Source organism: Morus notabilis, unplaced genomic scaffold, assembly GCF_000414095.1.
Source record: "Morus notabilis unplaced genomic scaffold, ASM41409v2 Scaffold339, whole genome shotgun sequence".
NCBI classification, from domain to species: domain Eukaryota; kingdom Viridiplantae; phylum Streptophyta; class Magnoliopsida; order Rosales; family Moraceae; genus Morus; species Morus notabilis.
Window position 1 is genome coordinate 75812 of NW_010359379.1, and position 15740 is coordinate 91551.

The window sequence follows — 15740 nt, forward strand, 5'->3', positions numbered from 1 at the left end:
TCATACACACAACTTAAACGGAAGGATGCAAAGACCTCCGAACCGCTGCTGCAAGTAAATGATTATGGCAAAAAGAAGACTTCCGCAAGGAATTATCACATCCCAAGCGATTGAAACCAACTTGAACGACGAGTTCTGAGCCCGGTAAAGACCATATGCATGAGGCAACAATCGAACAAGAGTTGTTCCAATGTAGAAGTAAGAGGATAGAGCCTTCTCTCTAGAATCCCTGAATGTGTTGAGAAGGATTTGGGGCAAAAGAAAGGCGTCCAAGAGTAGATCAGCATAAGATTTTAAGAAATCCCAAATGGGGTTCTCCTTGTAACTTGTGAAAGAGGCTGAGGAAAGCATGACAAGATCATGTTTTCTTTTTCTCCAAGTGAAGAAAATACTTAAAAAGGCGCATCCAGCGTACAATGGTGAGGACACCAAAAGAGCCTCATTCTCAGCAATTTGAAGCCCATTTCGGTTTTCATTGGATGATCTCGCCGACCATGTGAGCTGTAGGAGACAACATTGCAACAAGAACAGAATCAATGCTGTTGCCCCTTCAGTTACTCCTTTGGCTTCAAGCCATCCGCCACTTCCAAGCAACACATTTTGGCTTTCGAAACTTGTCATGAGCATGGATTTCAAGTCCATCAAAAGTGGTATTGCGTAGCCCAAAGTTAGAGTGGATATCATGGTAAGGGAAACAAAGGGAAGAACATCACGATACCTTCTGAAATGAAAGAGTTGCAACGCTGCAAAAACACAAGCAAGTGAGTTGGAGATCATAGCCATAATAATCTCCACATCAGTCCTTAAAATGGACTCGTGTGCTTCGACGATGACAGAAGCAGCCGAGGACAAGTCCAAATGTTCGAAGTGAAGAGGGTCGGACTTTTCTCGCTTGCTTTCTATGATTCCCTTGATATAGCCTTCACCCTCATGAAAAATCTTTGGAGGGAATTGGAATTTGACAAGGATCTCGCAGTCCACGTTTCTATCAATCATATGGTTTAAGACAACATGTCTACATCCTACCATGCACAAGCTTCCTGTTGTGACATCATAGACGCCTTCAGCAGAGATATGCCATGTCTCATTTGATTCCCCTGATCTGTTGTATAGGCCTATTCCATAGCTAATATTGGTTGGGTATACATATTCTTCATCTGCAAGAGTTGAGTTTGAGAAGTGGTTTTGATACCGACGCCTGCCGTAGAACTGACTTCCAACAGAGAGGGGTTCGGCATACCCTCTTGCGATTCTTCTTGTAGCCCTTTTAGCAAATATGTCAAACATCATATCATACGAAAGTGCGCTCGGGTATATTTCTCCCTTCTTCTTAGCAAGCGCTTTTCTGGGGCACCACTTTCTTACCTTCTCAATCTTTGTGTACTCGTACTTCAAGCCCGGAGCCCCTACCAAAATGCTAGCAGGACTTTCGAACCTGATCTTCTCAAAGTAACCCGAATCTGAGACAGGTTTGTTGCTCCAAACATGTCCCACAATGCTACTAGTGTTGCCAATTGTCCAAATTGCAGGGAATTGAAGGCTTAACCTTGTAGAACAATCTCCCACATAAGCCTTAGCCCAAGAATCTGTCACGTTCAGAAATCGGCAAGCCACAATGAGTAACTGATTCTTCTTTGCGTCCCAAGTCCCTTCCCCAACCAATGTTGTATTGGGATCAAACGTTCTGTAGTTCCCGATATCAGCAAACTGACGGGAAAGCTTTATCAAAAGTCGCAGCCTCAGTTTAGTTTCCGCACATTCAATTTCATCGAGCGAAAGAACACTAGGAAGCTGGATCAGAGACTCCCCTAATGGATTACACTTCTTTTCAGAACTATTGCTGCAATGGCTTGCATATTTCAGGCTCAAAGTCCTAGAGGATAACAGTGAACATAATGACCTTGGCAAAGAATTATATGACAAACCAGGGGTTGAAACATCACCTTCAATACTAGAACTAGAAGTACTATTATCAAATTCATGTGAAATCAATGTGTACTCGTAGTTCAAACGGGGAAACAACACGACAGAGATGGGACTAAAGTAGTTCGGATCATTATGATCGGAACTTATCAAGCTTTCCACTGTTCCAGTAACCACGCTAGTGAGATCAGAAGAGTTCTTGAGATTATGGAGCTTAAGAAAAGCAGGAAAAGTCAGTGACTCACCTCTTGGATAATAATAACCCTCTCCAACCATGCAGAGCTTTCCAGAAGATAGTGACCAAAACCCATGTAGCCTGAACCTCATAGAACCTCTTGTATAAGAATTCGCGTGCTCAAGATAAACGGGATTCGAATGGTAAGACCGATTAAGCGTGACATTACTCCCAGAGTAAATATTACTGCCTCTATAAAGTATCAAATTTCCTTTAACACTGAACAAGCCTTGGACATCAGTTTCATAGACCCTCCATAAGCTGAAAGCAAGAGAATTTGTGACCTCATAAAACAAACTTGTGTCTGCAATATTGGGGTCACTGGTGGTGTAGTAGCCCGTATGTCGTGGGAAATGTATTGGAGAGGCATAGCCAATAACCGTCCAGTTTGTTCCGGGAACAAACGAAGCACAGTGATCGGAATATGAGATTGTAGATGAAGGACTAGCTGGAAAACATGGAACAAAGTTTGAGGAAAAGGAAGTGTAGAAAGTGAAAATGATGAGAAGAAGCCACGGGTGAATATTGATGTAGTACCACCTCTTTGAAGAAGAGGTGGAAGCAGAGTAGTTCTTGAAGATAGCCATCAAAATGGTTGCAGTGATTCTCACTGGTATGGGAAAAGAAGATGAAGAAGAGTTATAGTTCAAGAGGTAGACTTGGTCATAAGTATTCTAATGTGGAAATAGTCCAAAAGCGTGTGATATTCCTAGTGAAAATTGTCAATTTCACAAAGAAAAAAAAATGATATCCATAATTGTGGTGATTATCACCACTACTAATAAAATGTATCTCATGACTCATATATTGAATCTATATAGATGTCTTTTAGTGATTATCATCTCAACTGAAATCAACAACAATATCTACAAAGTATTGTATAGAATATGCTTTAGTAGGCACCGTTTTTACTTTTTTTTTTTTTCTTTTGGATCAAGAACTTATTCATTTGTAGTAATAATATATAGAGCGCAAGGGATAAAAGCATAGCGTAGAAATGATGTTGTATAAAAAAAAAAAAAAAAAAAATGGCGTTTGTTTCTACTAAAATTTCTTCTCTTTTTTCTTTCCCTCTACTCGTCCTCAAAATTTGTCTTTTGCTAACTCAAATTGTTGAAAGAGTCATTCGTGTGATTGATGGTTGGTGTGCATTATTTTTTATTTTCTATTGTTGGAACTTAGTGTATATTTGATCTCTTATGTGTTTTATTAGAATTTATTAGTAGAATCGATTTGTAGTTGAGATTAAGCTTCATTGTATTACGAGGTCATTTATATCATTATTACTGCGACATATTTTCTTAATTTTGGATTGCAATTTTACTTTTTCAAAAAAAGAAAGATGAAGTTCCAGTTTGCTTGGTTTTCCTCATTTAAAATAGACCGATTGACTTAGAAAAATGGGTACAACCCTCGTCAATTCCGTCAGCAACACGATGGACAAAGGAAAACAACACAATGACACTAATTGGAAGATGTCTTCTTATAGAACAATAAGGAAGATGGCTAGGTCCAAGTCAACAAAAAGGCTCTTGGAAAAACCGAAATGGTGAGAGGAAATTGGGTTAAAGCTGCTGTCAATGACGGAGCTGGGGAGCGGCAGGGGTGGCCATACCCCAAAACCCCCTATAATGGTTTTAATTTTACTGTAGTAGGATATGTGTATAAATTAAATTTGATCCCCTTTAAATTAATAGTTCTCTATATGTTATTGTACCAACTATTTAGATTTTAAAAAAATAAAAGGGTTATATACATAAATGTAACTAAGTTATTTTAGTTGGATTTTATACTTAATTTGTAAAACAGAAACTATAATTTTCTATTAAAAAATTAAGTTGGCATAATGACATAGGTGTGTATAGTTTACTAGATTTATATAGTGCAGTTTATTTAAAGTCTTAAAATTTATTTTCAGTTCTGAATTTTTATTATTCATTAGGAAGCTAACAATTGATGCATTTTTTTAAAAGAAAAATATTCAAGATCAAACAATTTGGAGAAGATGGTCAATCTATTCCAAAATTTGAAAATTTAGTTTCCAAGCATCCCAAAAAGGTTCAAAGAATTGAAATTGAAAAAATTAATATTGTCACTTTTTATATAATTGACAGTGATATATTTTCCTACTTATATACAATATTAATAATATTTTCATGTATTAATATGTCATAAATTAATTTACTAAACAAAAACTGTTATATATATATATATATATATATTAGTATAATCTTGATTAAAAAAAATTAACCCCCCTTATTGATAAATCATGGCTCTGTTATTGGCCGATGTGGACTCTCTATACAGTTTTCCTTCAAAAAAATGTTAACGTCACTATCTACATTCAGTGTTTGATATGTAGACTCCATTATCTTATTTTTTATTTAAATAATAATATATTATGTTAGTAAAGTCCACGTGTCAAATAATAAATGCAAATAATAACAAAAAGTGACAAAAGTTTTCCCTACCTTTTGGTCACAGATATAAAGAAGGTGAGCAAAAAATTATGTAACATCATACGTGAATAAAAAGGTATGTCCTAAAAAAATATACAGAACAAGTAGTATTTTAAAAATAAGGATTCATTTCAATCCTTAAAAAACTGATAATTAAAATTTTCAATTCAATAATGTGTAGAAAATGGCTTTCTCAATTAAGTCGTAGAGACTGATGCAGTGAATGTGGTGCACGCTGTTAGTAAGCGAAAGCTGCGATCATCCGACTCAAATGTGATTGATGATATCCTTCATCAAATTTCTCTAGCTTCTTCTTGTGATTCTGTTAGTTATATTTCTTGTTTCAGGAATTTTGTAGCCCATATACTAGCTGCTTTTGTTTCTCTAGTGCTTCAAATGTTTGTTGGATTTGATTCCTATCCTAGATTCATAAGCAGTTTGTAATGACTGATTTGGCAATTCTTGAATCTCGGATCCAAAACAGTTGCAATAGCCATCACTCCGTGATTTCATTCCAATACTTCTCAAATTTATCCATCATTGCACTTGCCATGTCCTTGAGGTAAGGATCATTTGAAGCCAACCAATTCCAAATTGACATTTTTATCTCACAGATCTTCAGAATAAAAAATTAAAAAAAAAAAGATTAGTTGTGGGGTACTTTATCCCTGAAAACAGCTCAGTCACTTGATAAAACAAGTGCAACTTCTCACATAAATCTGCTGCCAAGGTTCAATCATCCTCTTAAGGCACCGACTTGTATTGAGAATTGTGTTGTTCAATCTTTGTATATAATGCAACACTAAGCATCGTGTGGGTTGAATTCCATCTAGTCGGACAATCGAGGGCAATCTTCTTTGTACTATGTATCTTCAATTGACGAGCAACCCCCTCAAATGTTTCCATTCTTTTTGGTGTCCCAGACCAGTAAGAAACGCTTTCACAAATTTTCTCAGTGCAACCTCTAAACCATCCTTCACAATGAGATTCAAAATATGCACACAACACATATGAAATAACTTCCCATCCAAAAGTAGCAAACCACCAGACAACTTCTCCTTTACAAGCGGAATCATAGCATCATTTGTCGTACAATTATCTACTGTCAATGTAGACAATTTGTGGTCTACATTCCAGTCCATCAAACAATCAATCAATGCATTAGTTAATGTCGGAGCATCATGTGGAGATGGAAGATGTTGAAAACTCAAAATCTGGGATCTTAAAACTCAAGATTCATCAATAAAGTGTCCTGTCACAGTCATGTACCCTCTCTTCTGGTTGTTAGCTGTCCACATATCAGTTGTAACAGCAATTTTACTTGAGTTTTTCTCCATTAGCTGCATTGCATTCTCTTTCTTTTCCTTATATATCTTAAACATATCGCTTCTAATGGTGTTTCTCAACATCATCATAACATGGGGCATGCAACGCTCATCATTTCAATGAAAGCAACATGCTCCACGATACTCAAAGGATATTCATGCAAAATAATCATATGGCTATTTTCTCTCTAAGCAACTCCGGATCAAAATTGTATCCACCGATTGAAGGAGTCCCACCACTTCTCTTTTGTCTTTTATTTGTGTCTCCTTTCAACTTAGGACATCTACTCAAATGTTTATGCAAATGGCTTGTACCATTTTTACTTTCTCCTCCCAATATCCTCACACAATGCTTACAAATTGCTCTCTCTTTCCCATTAATCTTTTCTATATCATAATGATCCCATACAACAGATTGCAAGTTCTTTTTCTTCCTTCCTAAACTATATCTTCCTCTACGACTTGATAAGTACTCTCAGCCCCATGATTAGAAGCACTCGGCATAAATTCCACTTCCTCATTAATACTTGATGACTCCATTAATTCTACAAAATAATAAAAGCAAATTTAGACTAAGAATAAATTACTCTCTTGTTCTCGAGGAAAATACTATAGAGCTGCATGCAGAGCTCATTGTAACCAAACGCATATGACAACTATACCACCCACCAAGTAATCAAACAATTGAAAGAAAATGTAGATTTGCAGCTAGAGTAGTCATCGATAATATAGAGAATGAATAAATATATTGAGATGTATCAAGAATTTAGAGTTGCACAACAGGAGAATCCTTTAATTTAATTAACATATGAACATCCTTACAAATAAAAGCCTAAATTCTTTCGCAAATCAGTACTTACAAGAACAGAAAAGAACATCCTTAAAAATAATTAGATCATCAATCATACATACTTACAAGAACAGAAAAGAAGACTCAAAAAAATTGAAACGAAGGCCTAATGAACCTCTAAAGCATTACATGAGCACATATATTTTGAGATTGATTGGATTTTAGAATAGGAAATCCTAAAGATCACACAGAGTGGAAACAAATTCCTTCATCAAGTAGTATAACACTCCTGAATCAAACTATTGCAGCGTAAAATGGCAAGGAGAAATCAACCACCTTCAGAACACCAAACTGGAAATCTAAAAAAAGAAAGAAAAAAATTACTAGCAGCAATACACGAGAAAAAAACATTAAAAAGGATTTAGAGCTTACAAAAATTTACATAAACTGATTCAAAAATTTGGTCAATATCCTTTTCTTGAAATCAAGCAACAAACTTAAAAGAGCACCCAAAGAAGAACTCGAATCCAAAATGAATTTCAGAGAGAGAAAAAGAGAGTTCAACTTAATACCTGAATATACGGAACGGATTACGAACGACGATCGGCGGAAGCGACGGTGAACGCCGGAATGCCGTGACGGCGGAGGACGACTGTGGACGCCGGGGGGAGAGAGAGAGGCGGGCTAGGGTTTGACGATGGACGGAAATGAAATCTTAATCGAGTAATCAAGGATTTCTCTCTTTTTTTTTTTTAAATATAAATAGTCATTTTTTACGTAAATTTAGAATCATAATTCAGAATTATTCTAAACTATAATAAATTAAAAATTATAATTTAAATTATATCACGAATACATCAATTAAACGCAATATAAATAATACAAATTCAGAACAATCCGCCTTGCCCAACTTATTAAACGGAGCATGACCCGCCCCAAACCATGCCTTAATTGGTTGCGGGGCGACCCCATTCCTCTCGAATGGGGCGGGTTGGGGTGGTGCTCCATTTACATCCTTACTAGTGTGGGTAGCTTTTAGGGTATTTTTTTTTTTTTTAAATATAAATAGTCATTTTTTACGTAAATTTAGAATCATAATTCAGAATTATTCTAAATTATAATAAATTAAAAATTATAATTTAAATTATATCACGAATACATCAATTAAACGTAATATAAATAATACAAATTCAGAACAATCCGCCTTGCCCAACTTATTAAACGGAGCATGACCCGCCCCAAACCATGCCCTAATTGGTTGCAGGGCGACCCCATTCCTCTCGAATGGGGCGGGTTGGGGTGGTGCTCCATTTACATCCTTACTAGTGTGGGTAGCTTTTAGGGTATTTTTTCTTTTTTTTTGTCTTTTTATTTTTCCTTGGAGGGCAGCTTCTTTTTTTTTTTTTGTTGTTGTTAGAGGAGAGTAGCTTTTACTTTTAAGCTGTTTAAATAATACATGAAAGATTTTTTTTTTCATACATAAGAGCTTTTAAACTTATTTTTTAGTGAAATAAATCAAAAATTCTTATTGTGAAAAAGCATACATAGATGGAACTTTTAATTTGTTATTATAAATAAGAGGTTAAAATGTAAATAAAAAATGTTTCATTTTAACTTTTCTTATGGCTTGTTTAATTCACGTGTTTAAATCAGTAATTTTGATTTTAAATTTAAATTTTGTGAGAGAACTCATTGGCACAAATTTTTTTTTATTTAAATTTTTTTAATAAAAGAGCATAATTAAAATAATGAGTTTAAGTCATAAAACTAAATAGACTCTTAGAGTACGTTTGGTTTATGAATTTAGAATTATAATTCAGAATTATTCTCGATTTACGTGTATTTTTTATGAAAAAAAAATATTATAACAAGCTACGAATTATGATCCGAACCATAACACAAATTTTTACTCTAAACGTACTTTTAAATTCTTTCTCCAAAAGTCTCGAGGACGTTTTGCTAGAAGCCTAGAACAAGTCCCAAGAAATATGTTTGTTCCAAGCCCGTTTCAAAAGCCTATAAATAAGAAGTCAATCCAAACAGGGCCGAACCTCGAAACAAGTTACTTATAAGCCAAATTTCATGGGTCAACTACATTCAGCTACCTAACCGTTGCACTATTCTGTTGTGTGTGCGCATCATTTTTATTTTTCATACATATTTACTGCTATTTTTTGCCATACCCCTGTCCCTAAGCTGTCATGCCCCCCCTTTGCAGTTGGGACCATGCATCGCGTACTCATCACGTCAGATGCTTAGGGAACTTAAAATGATATATATTCCGATGAGTTAAAACTCCATACTCTTAAAATAATGAGTCCCACTAAATTGAGTCTCACATATCCTTCTAACAAAACTCACTTTATGTGAGGAGCGCGATTTTAATCAATTGGGATGAATGATTGCTCTCAAAAAATAAGAACCTAGTCGATATTTTAAATTGAACAAGAATTGAGCTAGCAAAAAAAACTTCAACCACAATTCAAAACACTTATATATACATATATATATATATATATATATATTTTTTTTATAAGACAATTCAACACTACTATTAGCTTTTCATTATTGCAGTAAATATACCACTATTACCAATAATTTAGCTCTACAAGTGTTCACTGAGTACAGTTTCATGAACAGCGCCTTAGACCCTGTAATCCCCATCCATATTTTCATTTATGTACAATATCCCAAAATGCATGTCTGAAAAGAGAGGGATATACACAAAATATCCTCTATAAATTAGGTCTAGACTATTTGAATCGAAGAACGAAGCCTAAGTTTAAAATGTTTATGTCAAACTAATGGAACTCCTCATCATGATTTGGTGGAAGCATTCATGGAGCAACCCGAGACATGCTACCCATTTTCTTGTTCACATTTACGGTTGGTGAAAGAAATTTCTCACAGTCCTCAACTCCAATTTTAGAAAATTCCTTGACAAGCATATTCACGTGCCCGGCCAAAGAGTCTTTGAACTGCTTTGAGCAGCTCTTGTCACCCTCATCGACATCCTGAACACCACCTTTAACCAGACATCCAACCTGAGCACCATCCATGTATGCTTGACAAGCAACCAGAATATCATGAGCGCGGTTGCAGAAATGTCCCCTTACGAGATCCTCAAAATGCTGAAACAAAACACGATTTAAGTCTCAATAATTAGAACAATACAAGTATCATGCATATTTGTAAATGTAACCTGCACACAAAAAGTAAAGTTTCCCTAGGCATGGTATATGCAAAAATAAATAGGCCAAAAGAAATTGATCCCCCATCTTTTCATTGACAAATGTGAAAATGGAAAGTAAAATATGACAAAGTTTACCCTTGGAGGTCTCTTCATCGAGTACATCATCGTTTGCAAAGACAGGATAAATGTGCTCTCATTGTACTGCAGTGACCTCTTCTCACCAGCTAACGACCCACTCGTTGGTGCATGTCCAGGCTCATTAAAATAGGGTTTGGTATTCAAAATCAGCCCTTGTATGGAGACCAAAACTTGCAACATGGTTGATGTACCTGGGATCCACTTCTCATTCTTATCACCAGACCAGGTATTGAGAAGACTGAGGCATACTTTCCCAGAATTATACAAATTTGGATTTAGTCGAAGGCCACCAGAGTGATAATGGACATGCTGGAATAAGCAAACTCCCATTAGTCTAATGATGTAAAGAGATACAAAAACTGCGCCTCAAACTCAAGGATCGATAAATACCGGTGGTACATTGGGATAGCTGCTGGGGAAGAAGACATCAAAGAAGAACAAACCGTCATGGTATGGAGTCCCCTCTGCTCCAACTATGACAGCTCTCAAAAGATCCATTCTTGACTCATAAACCCTAACAAATATAGTATCTGTCGACACATAAAAGGTGGACAGGAAGATAAACAAAAGAAAATTAATCTCTTTCAAAACCTGGATAGAAAGGGGCGAAAAAAAAGGAAAAAGAAGAAAAAGAGATATAGAAGTGAGGGGGTGCAGATGAATAGCTAAGGCCTTGTTCATTTCACCGATTTGAGTTTTCAATTTTAGGTTTCTACAATTAAAAGTTCTCAAAAAATGTCACATCTAACTTTTTCTACTACAATTAAAAGCTCTCAGAAAATGTCATATTTCAGCTCGAATTGAAAACTCAAATCTGCGAAGCAAACGAGACCTAAAGCTTTATGATAACCATTCTGCCGATACATTGTTCACATATCAACCCTAAATTCCCTTATAAAACAATCATGAAGAATCCCCCAAATAGATATTTTCAAATAACAAAGACCAAATGAAAAAGATAATCATGCAACAAGAAAAATCCCCTAGCCACTGCATACGACAGAAACATGGAACAAGGACTGACCAGGCAAATCCTTCTCCAGAATTTTCCACTCCTCCTGGATTCGCTTTGCCCAATTCTTTGATGACTGTCAGAAAGAAAGAAAGAAAAAAAAATCATAGAAGGTTTAGATTGGAGATTAAATAATAAATAAACGCACGAAATGCACCATCTAAACTCACATGCTTCAATGAAGAACCATTGCTAGTCGATGAAGAACCATTTCTAGTATAGTGATGGTCGGAATGATCATCAACAGTATCAAATTGTTTGAAAAGCTGGAATTTCCTCATAATTTCACCTCTATCCATGCTAGGAGTAGGTGCTTCTTCAACACTGTCTGTTGAAACACCTATGGCAACATCATTCTTCAAATTATGGTTAAAATTTCCAACCCGTGGGTAGATACCTTGAGGATGATATGCCGAACCCAATGGAGGACAAAAACTTGAATAATCAGTATGAATAAAGAAAGGTGACTTAAAATTAGGATTGAAAGGTGCCTGTGACCAAGGGAGAGATGATCCCACTTCAGTAGGAAGCTTTGACATCTCTGCATACGCAGGAAAGCTTGAACTGTGAAAAGCATCTGTACCAACTTGTTTCTTTATGTTGTGAGGAATATGAGGATCCCAAAAAGATGGCTCAACTCGAGAAGGGAGCTTCATCACTTCTAACTGATTTACAGAATCATGATTAGTTGAACTACTCAAATTAAGTTGCTTCTTTCTATACTGAAAAGGTCTTCGCCACCGAGATCTAGATGCTATGCCAAGTGGGACATTGGGAACAGCCCCTCTATGTTGCAAAGCATTTGGCTTCTTTTTACTTTGGGAAGACTGCGATGGGAACCAAGGTGGTGATAGTTCCACTTCAATGGTAGGCTGACTCGTAGAGTCCATTTGGGTCGGCAAGTTTGAACTATTCCCAGAGGTTGGGTTCATGCTAAAATGAGAAGGCTCTGATAACCAAGAAGACGAAGATGAATCGTTGCCATTGAGACCAACAGTACCTGATTGTATCGGAAACGGCATTTGAACAAAACTACCTCCGGTAACAGGTTTCTTTTTACTTTTCGGCCGATCCAACATAAAAGGGATGGGTGCTTCTATTCCAGGAGGAATATCCACATTATCAAAGTGAGCTTGCAACATGGCATACTCATCAACATCCATAAAATCTTCAGAAAACAGATCTGTGTCGTCATTGTCATCATCACAAGATGCATCTGAGCTCTGATCCTCTAGGTTGATTACATTTTGCGATGGTGGGACAAAAGTCTTAGAAGCCTCAACCCCATTTAGCGATCCAAATGCTTCCACACCAGCGAGTCCAAAAGGATTGACCATAGCTTCCTGAAATGATAAAAGTAACATAAATTAAACATAGTGAGGATTGTTTCAGCTAAACTGGGCATCTATTGCCTAATGAAAAGATACAAATGAGTAGGTTTTCATTTAAGTTAATCACCAACCTCAACTGAATGATCATTGTATTCATCAGCAATAAATTTTATTGCCTTTCCTTTAACATTTTTCTCATCTACCTCGCCAAATAGCATGAGGTCAACACTATCTTCCTCTTGATCAAGTTCAATTAGATCATGCCGCATAACCTAGGAAAAAATGAAGACAAGTTAAGCTTACACTGATTGACAACACATGAATCTTCTAACCAGATGTTCAAAAACTTTGAGGAGGAAAATACAACACCAACAATATCAGAAGATGAAACGGTACAATCATGAGTTATTTTTCCAGTAATACTCATTTTGAAAGGAACTAAAATTATTAGAATGCATCTATCAATTGTGTTTTTCCTAAAATTCTTAGTTTGATTGATTTTTATTTTCTTAATTTTTTATTTTTTTAATAAGAAACGCCTTTATTGATGAAAAATAATTACAGGTACAATAGGATAAGGTGTCTTCAAATCCAGAACAAAATAAAATAATCTTCCTATTACATCTTTCCAATTTAATTTATTGTGAATGGAGTAGAACCAATATAGCCTATCACATCTTTCTAATTTAATTTATTGTGAATGCAATAGAACCAATATAGCCTATCACCGGCCAAGAACTCGCACTTTCCCCTATGGAATAGAGAAACTCTAGCATATAAAAGCACTTGACGAACTGGAGATTTTCCAAGTAAAGAATGTTTCATTGCAGATGACAGACAATTAGATGTTCCAGAAGGAAAAAAAGAAAAAAAGAAACACATCATATGTGTATTAAAATGTACTTATTATCCATTGGAAACCCAAGTTCTATGCCCAAATATTCACCAGCTCCACAATACTAAGACAATAGACATCAGCAACGGACATAACTAAGAGATTTCTTGCGCACCGTCAGGAAATAAGGATCAGCATAACTTGTCCCAAAAGGTTTTAAAAGCTAGAGAACTAGCTAATAATGCAAAACAGGATAGAACGCATTTCAATCCTTTCCAATGTGACCTACATTATTTATTCTACCACGTTGATTGATTAGCATATGGGCCAAGGCTAAATATTCTGAACAAAATAGAACTGTGGAAGGAAATAACGAGGAAGATAGGTCAATGATCATGTCATAAACATAATCCATTCACAATAATCGAGCGACACAAAACCAAATTTCTAACTTTTTTTGTTTAATGGAGAGAGAAAACAAAGAGGCTAGAATATCCCGACTAGATTGGCAACCCGCTAGCAACTATATCCCATATCAGGATGTTCACTCAACTATTGTACTATTGTGAAAGAAATAAAAACAAAGTAATACGATGAGTATCGTAAAGGGAAAAGCAAAACAGTTCTGAAGACAGAGAAACAGAAGCAACCAGATGAAACAACCTAAGCAAAGAACAATTCACAAAGAAAAAAGAAAAAACCCCGCGCCTCTTTTTTCTTTCAAAAAGAAAAAATAAATAAACCAATGAGGAAAAACTCTAGAAAGGAAAAAGAGTACATTAACCCTTTTACACTATGGACAAAAGGATAATTAGACATCCTGACAATATCCTTGGCGGAATTCGTTAGCATAAAAATGCAGAATAAAGTCTCAAAAACATCCCCTTTTCTAATACCCTCTAAAATGTATCACAAACATGAAATTTCCCATAACCAGAATGAATCAGAAACCTAATAATAGACAAACTAAAATTCGATATACCGCCAGATATGTGTGCGCTTGTAGCAAAAGTAGGCAATTCAAGCATCAGCCTATGTAAAACAAACAATATTTACTTAACAACATTCCCAATCAGAGAATCCCGACTTTACCAAAATCTGATTAATGTGAATTCAATTCCAACCTACAAGCGACATGAATGTGACCCAGGAAAACATCAATCAAAACAATCAGCTTTAAATAAGTAGACAAAAAAAAATGAAAAATTCGCTTAAAAGACTAATTTCAGTTCATTTCAGCGATCGAGCCTGATAAAAGATTCAATCTTTGAGAGAAATGGGAAATTGAACAAATTAATCGAGAAATTAAAGGGGCAGAAAAAAAAAAAAAGGATCGCCGAGTTAACCTCTTTGTGTTTGAGCATTCTCGGCGGCCGGGGTACCGGAGGCGGGATTTCGACGACGTCGGGATCCATGGACGCGGAATTGCCGCTACCTGGGAAAAATCGCAACCTGTTTGGAGAGCGAGAAAGTGAGGGAAAGTCAAGACGATACGATGGATGGAGAGAGCAAACGAGGTATTTTTAAAAGGGGGTGAGTGAAGAGAGAAAAGAAAGAGAAATAGAGTTAAAGCAATAAATAATAATAATAATATTAATATTAAATAAATGGAGAGAAAGACTCGGCTTTCTTAGAGACGCACGCACCCGGGCATCGGCGGCGGCTTTATCAGTCAGGCTTGAGCAGATCTATTCAAAGAAATTAAAAAACGAATAATTCCCTAAACTATTTATAACCCTAGTAACAATATTTATTTTCCAAACATAATATATTTATTCCCTCGTCTATGAAATATTAACGGAAAAAGGATTTTTAACAGAATAAAGAATGAGGATCGTTGCTTCATTTCATGGAGAGAATTACTTTGTTAGCTCCTCTTGGTGCAGTCACATGAAATTGAAATGAGAGATTTTTATTTTTAAATATTTTGAGTTTATTTTTTCACTTACAAATTTTAAATTACATCAAATTTTAATTCAATTTAAATTATTTTTAGACATAGATAAAGTTATCAAAACTCATATAATATTGTACCGTATGTCAATTATGTGTTATTTTTCATTAGAAAACCTCAATATATATTTTTTTGTTAATAATTTATATGTTTGGGGAATTAATATTACACTTTAAAAATTAGAAGTAGAGAGGGATATAGTCGAGGAAACTTTTATAATTAATTCTACAAAAAAAGGAAAGGGAAAATCTTAAAACCTTAAGGTTTTGTTAAATCCACGTTTGCTTTATAATGTTGATAATTTAAAAAATATTTTCTAAGTTTTAAATTATCTCAAAATTTGAGGCTTTATGTTGTTGATATTCCAAAAAGTACCTTCTAAATTTTAAAATTTATCCCAAAATTATTCCACAAATTTTATAAAATGGTTAAAATATAACCCATGAACTAATCAGATTGTTGAAAATAACATAAATATCCTTAATAGTCAATATTTAAACAATATCTTTATATTAATAAATCAAAAGACTAAACTCAGGAAAAAG

General features: G+C 35.3%; 2 protein-coding genes across 2 annotated transcripts; both read right to left on the reverse strand.

The window, feature by feature from the left end:
• LOC21386483 lies at positions 1 to 2745 on the reverse strand. The gene has a single exon (XM_010094216.1). It carries the CDS (start codon positions 2743 to 2745, stop codon positions 1 to 3), a length of 2745 nt encoding a protein of 914 aa, XP_010092518.1.
• Positions 2746 to 9273: 6528 nt separating this feature from the next.
• On the reverse strand, positions 9274 to 14769 carry LOC21386484 (probable ubiquitin-conjugating enzyme E2 25). The gene is made up of 7 exons (XM_010094217.2): positions 14588 to 14769; positions 12538 to 12678; positions 11246 to 12418; positions 11088 to 11151; positions 10454 to 10593; positions 10061 to 10372; positions 9274 to 9863 (listed from the first exon to the last, which is right to left on the reverse strand). The coding sequence occupies exons 1-7, from the start codon at positions 14654 to 14656 to the stop codon at positions 9570 to 9572; spliced, it is 2193 nt and encodes a 730-aa protein (XP_010092519.1). The 5' UTR covers positions 14657 to 14769; the 3' UTR covers positions 9274 to 9569.
• Between the last annotated feature and the right edge of the window lie 971 nt (positions 14770 to 15740).

Bases quoted from the DNA above. Each gene is read 5' to 3' on its own strand.
- LOC21386484 (XM_010094217.2), bottom strand. From the start codon at position 14,656: ATGGATCCCGACGTCGTCGAAATCCCGCCTCCGGTACCCCGGCCGCCG. The intron at 12,419-12,537 runs GTTGGTGATTAA...TTATCATTTCAG, and splicing joins ACAATGATCATTCAGTTGAG to GAAGCTATGGTCAATCCTTT. The intron at 11,152-11,245 runs GTGAGTTTAGAT...TCTTTCTGACAG, and splicing joins ATGGTTCTTCATTGAAGCAT to TCATCAAAGAATTGGGCAAA.
- LOC21386483 (XM_010094216.1), bottom strand. From the start codon at position 2,745: ATGGCTATCTTCAAGAACTACTCTGCTTCCACCTCTTCTTCAAAGAGG.